The 9,341-nt window shown below is 41.5% G+C and overlaps 1 protein-coding gene across 1 annotated transcript; it reads left to right on the plus strand.

Annotated features, from left to right (window-relative positions):
• Positions 1-4,449: 4,449 nt before the first annotated feature.
• On the plus strand, positions 4,450-8,364 carry LOC124272646 (solute carrier family 2, facilitated glucose transporter member 1-like). The gene is made up of 5 exons (XM_046707839.1): positions 4,450-4,536; positions 5,233-5,308; positions 5,699-5,826; positions 6,498-6,791; positions 6,829-8,364. Exons 1-4 carry the CDS (start codon positions 4,492-4,494, stop codon positions 6,699-6,701), a joined length of 453 nt encoding a protein of 150 aa, XP_046563795.1. The 5' UTR covers positions 4,450-4,491; the 3' UTR covers positions 6,702-6,791; positions 6,829-8,364.
• Positions 8,365-9,341: the final 977 nt, after the last annotated feature.

Genomic DNA, 9,341 nt, shown 5'->3' on the forward strand with positions numbered 1-9,341 from the left:
GGATGATGACCTATCACTTCTCCCCGCCTCGTAAGTGTATGGAATTCTGCACTAACAGAGTTCGATTTCTGGGTTTTTATGACTTCCTTTATCATGAAAGTCGGTGGGGTAGCCTAGTGGTTAAAGCGTTCGTTCGTCACGCCGAAGAACCGGGTTCGATTCCCCACATGGGTACAAGGTGTGGAGCCCATATCTGATATCCCCAGTCATGATTTTACTTGAATATTGCTAGAACCAAACTCACTTACTCACTACTCAAAGGCATCGGCTGGCTATGCTCGCTGATTTGGTGAATGATGCCATAGTGTCTAAGTGGCATAAATCCAAGATCTTGATGTCAATCACTGAATTGCCAGGTCCAACGAAACTTTGAATGTGTTTTCACAATTTCGATTTTATTCTCGTTAATTCAATTTTACTCTAAAGCTCGAAATTGTTTCTCGTTGCTTCGATTATTTTCTCGTTTGTTCATTTATTTACCGTTTTTCCTAGTTTGTTTGTTATTACTTGGATTATTTCAATATTACTTCGATTACGTTGATAATACATTGATTATAGTTTTTTCATTTTTTCATATTTTGCGTTTCTTTTTGTTTATTTTACTACCCTTCTTTTCGAGAAAATTATTCACATAAGGGGAAGTTATTCCGAACACTGAGAAAAAATCGAAATTTCGAAAAATACATAAATTATTCAAATAAAGAGAAATGTCGGTGAAGAAAAATACTGAAGCTTCCATACCATTATTCTTCCGCAGTGATGAAGATCAGGACTAGAATTGTTGTTCAGCAACCCTTGCTTGTCGTAAGAGGCAACTAACTGAAGCGGGTAGTCAGGCTCGCTGACATGGTTGACACATGTCATCGTATCCCAATTGTGTAGATCGATGCTTATACTGTTGATCACTGGATTGTCTGGTCCAGACTCTATTATTTACAGACCGTAGCCATATAGCTGGAATATTGCTGATTGCGACGTAAAACTAAACTCACTCACTCACGTAAGTGACTACAGTGTGCAGAAGACATTCATACACTCTGTGATTAATTGGCCCCGTAGATAGGTAACTGCACTTCACGAGACCAGGGACAAACAACGTAAACTTGGTCCGGTCTAGTAAAGTCATGTTTGGTGGTCGCGTAATTTGGAACCAGAACTGGTTGTTGAATATAGTCTTGTCACTGGAAATCTGAGACCGGAAGTAAGCTGGGCCCCGTCTCGCACATCGCAAGTTGGCGCGCGCAAAGGAGCCGGGAATCAGTTTAGCACCGGAAGTATCGCCTCGCGAGACTTACAGGCCCTATCATTATACCATTGCATCAAGGCTGCGTTGATGGTGGGGTGATTGTCGTCGAACACACAATGGAAGTTATGTAATGTTTAACAAGCAGTCGTGGTGTGATTGTCGTAAGAGTTCGAGAACACACAAAAGAAGTCACCAAATACTCAACAGACAGTCTAAACAATTGACACCAACATAACACTGTCTTACATGTCAATCAAGATTAAGTGCGGACCTTCATTATACACATAAACATTAATCAAGCACCACCCATCTTCTATAGGGACGTTATAGGGGTATAGCCTAGTTGTTAAAGCGTCCGCTCGTCACGCTGAAGACCCGAGTTCGGTTCCCACATGGGTGCAATGTGTGAAACCCATTTCTGCTATCGCCCATCGTGATATTGCTGGGATATTGCGATAGCCATGTCCTATATCTGTGTTATATCTGTCAACATATCACCATGAAGGGAGAACATTTTATCTCGAATGAATGAATGAGTTAACATTTTACATCGCAAATTTATCTCGAGTGGGTACCAGCTGTACTAAGTGTGGGTGGGGCAGTGGGGTAGCCTAATGAATACAGGCATTCACACTGAAGGCCCTGATTCGAATCCCCACATGGGCACAATGTGGAGCCGATTGCTGGTGTCCCCGCCGTGATATTGTTGGAATATTGCTAAAAGCGGCGTAAACCCATACTCACTCACTCACTCACCATTTTCTTTTAATGATTAGTACGAAAACCCTACATGTTGTACTGTACGCTTTGAAAACAAAATTCCATCTATTAAGATCGTAACCGTATAAGATCGTAACCGTATAATATATTTCAAAACGAAAACGAAATTGAAACTGAAATTTGGCAACAATCTGAAGAGTATACACAAAAAACGTCAAAATTGACAATGCCGGAAAGTATGGTTGTCATGACTACGCCAACAATCTCATCTGTCACACAGTTCTCTAATTATAATTGTTGTGATTGTATGAACCACCACTGGCAGCCATGATACACATCAAAACATTGATTACACATCAGTCTCGTTTCCAGCTGACTGGGTTCCGTCCTATGGTGCCACTTAGTACAATTACAAGTCCAGAATGTATTAGACCAACTCATTTAACTGGGTATATAAATAGTAATCAGTATTATTTGATACATCTAATCACTTGTATATTGCAACACTACGCTACTTCTAATCCTTGCAAACACTTCGTGCAGCGTGCTCTGTCGTACAGCGTGCTCTGACAAACGGAAATCTGGAAATCGTGGAAATCTCAAAACGAGGCTCGGCCGCTAGAAACGTTTGGCGATCTTGTACGGCCTTGACATTCTATCAATCAATACGATTTTTTTAAAGTTTAAAATTAAACTTCATTTGTAAATACCATAGTTGTTAGCAGTGTCTCTTTTTACTTTCACACGAGAAAATTCGGCAAGGCTGAAAAGTAGGTCATTCTCTCAATTGGTTTATGAGACTCATGTTTCGGTTTGCAGAACCTGGTGTAGCTACCCTTCCATAACATAAGCCAGTCTGCGTCTGATACAATCACGCGTCGAATTCTCTGCCATTCTTGCATGTAGTGCCTGCGTCAATTACTGGAGATTCTGAACAGGTGCACTTAAAAGAACCCACAAATCTGTTTGTAAATGACCAGATGGTGGCAACATGAATAGTGCAAACACTCACAGCTGGGTGGACTGGGACACATAGTCAGAGTACTTTGTCCAAGTTTACTGCACGTTGCTGTACCCGGAACTATAGTTTGGCACGAAATGCATGTGGACCCGGTTTTTCGTAAATATCTCTTCATCCAATGACCCAATCGATCTCAAACTGTGCAAATGGATGTTTTGTCAGACAACCTAATCACATTGTAAATCACCAATTTTATGCATTTGTATTAAAGAATCTGTCTATGTAACTGTCAACAAAATAAACAGCAGAACGCAGAATGCTTGCAGAGGGAGGGAGCCAATGACCTGTAACAGCGGCAGTGTTGGGTCATAAAGGTCAATGCACGTGCAGTTCATGATAGTTACCTGTGCACTGCACAGTGATAGACCGTTTGGATCATTCACATTGACTACTTCTTGCTGTCACACAAGGACGTTTCATCAGAACGACTGAATTGACCATGGTCAAACTACCCTCAAATTGAGGTGAACTTCACAGTTGCTTGGTTGGCTTGTTGTTTAACGCCGCACTCAGCAGTATTCCAGCAATATGGCGGTGGTCTGTAAATACTCGAGTCTGGACCACGCAATCCAGTGATCAACAGCATGAACGTCGATCTACACAGTTGACACGTGTCAACCATGTCAGCGAATCAGACCACCCGATCCCTTTAGTTGCCTCTTACAGCAACCATGGGTTACTGAAGATCAATTCTAACCCGGATCTTCACGGGTCAATATCATTAAAGGGCTTTAATTTAGATTCACAATAAAATGAGACAGAAATATCTCATAATCGTGAAATAATAATATGATGTATATCCTCAATCCTTGTCGGTAAACAAGACTTGAAGTGTTGTGTAGTTACTCTGCTAAGTTAATCATCCTCCAGCTGTGTTGTGTGCAGTGGTACCTCTGCTAAGGAATTCACCCTTCACTTGTGTCGCGTGCAGTGGTACCTCCGGCTAAGGAATTCATCCTTCACTTCTGCTGTGTGCAGAGGTACCTCTGCTAAGAGTCATCCTTCACTTGTGCTGTGTGCACTAAGGAAGTCATCCTTCACTTGTGCTGTGTGCAGTGGTACCTCTACTAAGGAAGTCATCCTTCAGTTGTGCTGTGTGCAGTGGTACCTCTGCTGAGGAAGTCATCCTTCACTTGTGCTGTGTGCAGTGGTACCTCTACTAAGGAAGTCATCCTTCAGTTGTGCTGTGTGCAGTGGTACCTCTGCTAAGAAATTCATCCTTCAGTTGTGTTGCGTGTAATGGTACCTCCACTAAGGAAGTGATCCTTCACTTTTGTCGTGTGTTAAAAGAGGCGTAAAGCTAAGCTTACTCCTCAGACATCAGATTTTCGTTACAGATCTTCTACTATTCCGGGAATCTCTACAAAGGGCGGGGCTCGATGAATCCACCGCCACACACGCCACGAGCGGGGTGGGAGCGGTTATGGTTGTCATGACACTAGTGACAATTCCACTCATGGACCGGGTTGGTCGACGAACTCTACATCTGATTGGTCTAGGCGGAATGGCCGTGTCTAGCATATTGATTACAGTGTGCCTCTCGCTTTTGGTAAGTTGAACTTTAACTATATAGAAAGTAAACAATTTTGAATAGTTACGATTACAAGAGTAAACAAATTTTAATTTGTGAGCATAAGGTTCCTTTTGTAAAAAAATATAAGATGCATGTTACGACAATTACTTTCACATTTATAAAACCCGTGAAGATCCGGGTGAGAATTGGTTTCAGGAACTCATGTTTGTCGATGAAGGGATCGGATGCCAGGCTTGCTGACCTGGTTGTTGCACGTAATCTATCCCATTTGCTGGATCGTTGCTCATGATGTCAATCACTGGATAGTCTGGTCCAGACACGATTGTTTACAAACCGCCGTCTGTAGCTATAGCTGGATAATTGCTGAGAAGGCAACAGCAAACAGCAAGTCAAAAGTCCCAAAAAGACAAAATATTTTAATAAATGAGAGTCCAAAACGCATCACACATCTATACTGTCAACTTTTCGAAGACCTGGAATCTAAACCATGACCATCGCCTGACAATTGACTCCCAGAAATGTTTGAGCAAATGCATTTCTATTCTAAATCTGTACCACATCAAACATGAACAGTGTTTTTACGTATTAGAAATTTCAGAAATAATGAGCGTAAAACACTTCTGTTTTAGCGACACTTCTACCACATCAAACATAAACATGAACATCGTGTTCTTTTTAAATATGACCGGCAACGCTTTCGATATATTTTAGGACCGGGTAGAGTGGTTTAAAGTGGCAAGCATCGCTGTGTCTCTCCTGTTCGTCGTCTTCTTCGCCTTAGGGCTAGGTGTGTGTGGTTCTACAATATTTCAGTTATTTAACAAAGTGAAAGCCCGAATGGATGCATTTCTTAGACAATTAGAGCGATGGGGTAGCCTCGTGGTTAAAGCGATAACTTATATATCCTTGGTTCGATATCCCATTTCTGGCGTGCCCCGCCGTGATATTGCTGGAATATTGCTGAAAGCGGCGTGAAAATACACTCACTCAGCGACTCACTCATTGCAACGCCTTGGACAACTGGTACTCTGTACCTCTGTAAAATGAAAGTTATGCCGCCATACCTTTTTACCATGCTTAAAATAGTAAGTTTGATTGTAAGATCAAAAATGTGCTTTAGCTTAAAAGTGCTTCAGGTCATTTTAAAAAAAATTTTTTATAATTCTCTTCTTTCAAGGTTCCATACCCTGGTTGATAGTAGCAGAGTTGTTCTCTCAGGGACCAAGATCATCCGCCATCAGCGTGTCTGTCCTCGTCAACTGGGTGGCCAACTTTTGTGTTGGGTATGCCTTCCCCCAAATGCAGGTAAAATATTGAAAGTCACCTCTATTGCTTCAGTCTCACGATTAGACCCCTAAGGAAGGAATAGAGGTCCCCAGCAGCGAAGATCCTGGTTAGAATTGGTCTTCAGTAACCGAAGCTTGTCGTAAGAGGCGACTAACGGGATCGGGTGGTCAGGCTCGCTGATTTGGTTGACACATGTCATCGTATCCCAGTTGTGTAGATCGATGCTCATGATGTTGATCACTGGATTGTCGGGTCCAGACTCAGTTATGTACAGATCGCCATCATGTAGCTTGAATATTACTGATTGCGGCATTAAACAACAACCAAATCAACCAACCAAGAGGTCACCAGCAACCTATATTTAACAAGACCCCTTCCATATTTACAAGAGTGAGTGTGTGAGTTTTACGAAAATCAGTATGACGAGCATGCATGTGTTTTTCCAGGCCCTATTGGGGCGGCGGGGTAGCCTAGTGATTCCCCACATGGGTACAATGGTGTCCCCCGCCGTGATATTGCTGGAATATTGCTAAAGGCGGCGTAAAACCAAGCTCACTCACTCACTCCAGGCCCTATCAAATAGTAGTGATACCAGGTGACCGTATTATGCCCCACAGGTTGTACCTGTCAGCAGCATTTTCCTTGAGCGACATTTTCTAAGATGTTTTCTTTTCTTTTTGTCTTTCCAGAAAGGACTGATGAGCTATTCCTTCGTGCCCTTCACAGTTTTGATAATACTTTTCTGGATATTCGTATTCATGTTCCTACCAGAAACGAAAGGCAGAACAATTGAAGAAATCTCATCCACATGGCGAAAAGACGAAGACAAGGGAGATAAGTCTAGATCGGGGAACTACTTAGTATCCTACCAGAAGAACCCCAACAACTTATAAAGGATGAACTCTTGGCATCCATCAGTCTTGAATAATGACTCCACGACATCAGCGTAGCATCAGCCTTTGCTACGACGATGAACTTCAAGAGTTTCTGCAACAGAATCTACAGCTGTGTGTAAACCAAAGGATTCACACATTTGCTATAGTAAGCGATCCACAAGTTCCCAGACACTATATCTATAACAAAACCAGATACGAAAGAAACATCACATGGTACCGTGACAGTGATATGTTATCCATCGAAACGAACATTTCAACTTTTCCAGACCAACAAATTCAGTAGTGAAGTGTCGGAGAAGTGCAATGTTTTGACGATATGATCACCTGGATTTAACTACCGTCGATTGGCCAGTACGAACCTTCAACAAGGAACCTTTATCAGATTTTTTCCTTGTGTAAAAGACAATGGAAACTGGCTTCAGTTTTGATGTATGATATATATGTATTACACCAGGCGTGTATATCTTGGTCGCGGCATATATCTTCCTAGAGCATATATCAATATTCATTTGATGGCAGGCCGCAATTTCGTAATGATTATATTATTTTTGTCAGTTTTATGAATATGTTGTATCGCTGAAAGTTTTATAACGTAATACCTGTAAATCAGGTATAATGTGTGATTACGTTCCATACCATAACAATTGTTTTGTCGAGTGCACATCTAAAAGTTACTTACATTAGATGATGCCTTTCATTGGTCCTCATAACCCATGCTTGTCGTAAGAGGCGACTAACGGGATCGGGTGGTCAGGCTCTCTGACTTGGTTGACACATATCATCGTATCCTAAATTCGTAGATCGATGCTCATGCTGTTGATCACTGGTCCAGACTCGATTATTTACAGACCGCCGTCATTAGCTGGAATAGTGTGGCGTTAATCACAACCAACCAACCAACCAACCAACCAACCACCATGGTCACACTGGTGAGAATGGTCACAAACATATATGCCTGGGGTAAAAACGTTTGGGTGGTCAGGCCCGGTTAATGTTCATTGACATGAGAAATTCTAGACATCGAACCCTTAAGGATGAATTGATGCTCCTAATATTAATCAAAGACTGTACAGGTCGTCGTCAGATGGCGGGAGGGGATCCGAGCGTTTTGACCAGCACTCAAAACACGACAAAGTTACTTTTTAGGATGAAATTTCAAGATTTCAAAGAGCGTCATGCAGTTGTTGATCAAAACACCTCAGGACTATTTTCATGCAGTTATGTTGACTTCTACCATGTTTTTCTTGTGTGGATAATTGACTTGACTTTGCGTGTGTTGTAACGGGTTTTACCAGTGGGACTGGTTTCGGCCATGGTTCCGGCAACAACTGGCAGCGTCAGTGTTTGTGATTTATATAACATCCTTATGATGTAGTCGAAATGGTTTATGCAGACTTTTATATTGAGTGATCATGTACCACTCCAGACATTCCATGTATCCCTCCATGATATTCAACATCTCACTCCGTTTCATTTCCTTTTATGTATCACAAGAACAGGATGGTTGCATGTATTCATGTTCGTTATCGGAAAATCCCTTTTTCTAATTGTTTACTAGTATTTCATTTTGTTGTGAATATTGTAATATATTTTCTCTAATATACACCTTTCTCTAATAACAAAATAGATTTGTAACAACATTACGGAATAAAATTGATATGCCAAGTGAAAATGTAAATTTTAAACTTATCCTATCTCACGACTTGCCTTCTCTCTCTTTCCGACCGCCTCCGTGGTGTAGTGGTTAGAGCGTCCGCCCGGAGAGCGGAAGGTGGCGGGTTCGATCCCCGACCGCGTCATACCAAAATACATTAAAATATGGTACTTGTGGGTCCCTGCCTGGCGCTCGGCATTAATGGGTACAACAAGGACTGGTCGGCTTGGAGTCAGTATAATGTGTCTGAGTGGGGTATTCATTAGTGGTGGTTCGATTAATTGAAATAATCGAAGATTGGTCGTAGTGACTAAACGACCAAGCAATCGATCACAATTTCTCATCATCGAACACAAACAATTCTGGAACACTTGTTTTCATTAACAATATTTTTCACAAGGTTGGTTTTGTCTGTTACATTTCGTAAGCACTACAAGCTCCAAGAAATTTATGTTCCTAACATATTAGTCATCCTTTAAAGATGTGAAATTTTGCCAAAAAAACCAAATGAACTATTTGTTTTTAACCTTATTTTTATGTGCATTAACAAATTTTATAAATGATGCTAACCAATTATTTTCGATAATTGATCGGTAGTAATGAAACAATCATCAATTATGAGATTTTAACCAATTCCCAACACTAGTATTCATGCTTCACTGCGCCATGGTATCTCAGTGGCCTAACACTATAAAACCAGCTTCAGTCTGGGCTAGTATAAGCAGCCGCACATACACATACACACGCATGCACGTCGTCATATGAGCGAAATATTCTCAAGCACGACATTAAACCCAATTTCACCTCACCTCACCTCTCTCTTGCTTCGACTTTTAGTGGAACGACTGTAAACTTTTTCCCATAGGCTTCCTTGTCCATTCACCCGTGCACTCCATGTTGCTCTCCTTAATTAGCTTCCTAGTTCCTAATAAAGCTTGCAGCATGCTCCACTAATTGCCCACGTGACTACTTTGAATGATCAT

The sequence above is a fragment of the Haliotis rubra genome, unplaced genomic scaffold, assembly GCF_003918875.1.
Source record: "Haliotis rubra isolate DU_JTF1 unplaced genomic scaffold, ASM391887v1 Scf1710, whole genome shotgun sequence".
NCBI lineage: Eukaryota > Metazoa > Mollusca > Gastropoda > Lepetellida > Haliotidae > Haliotis > Haliotis rubra.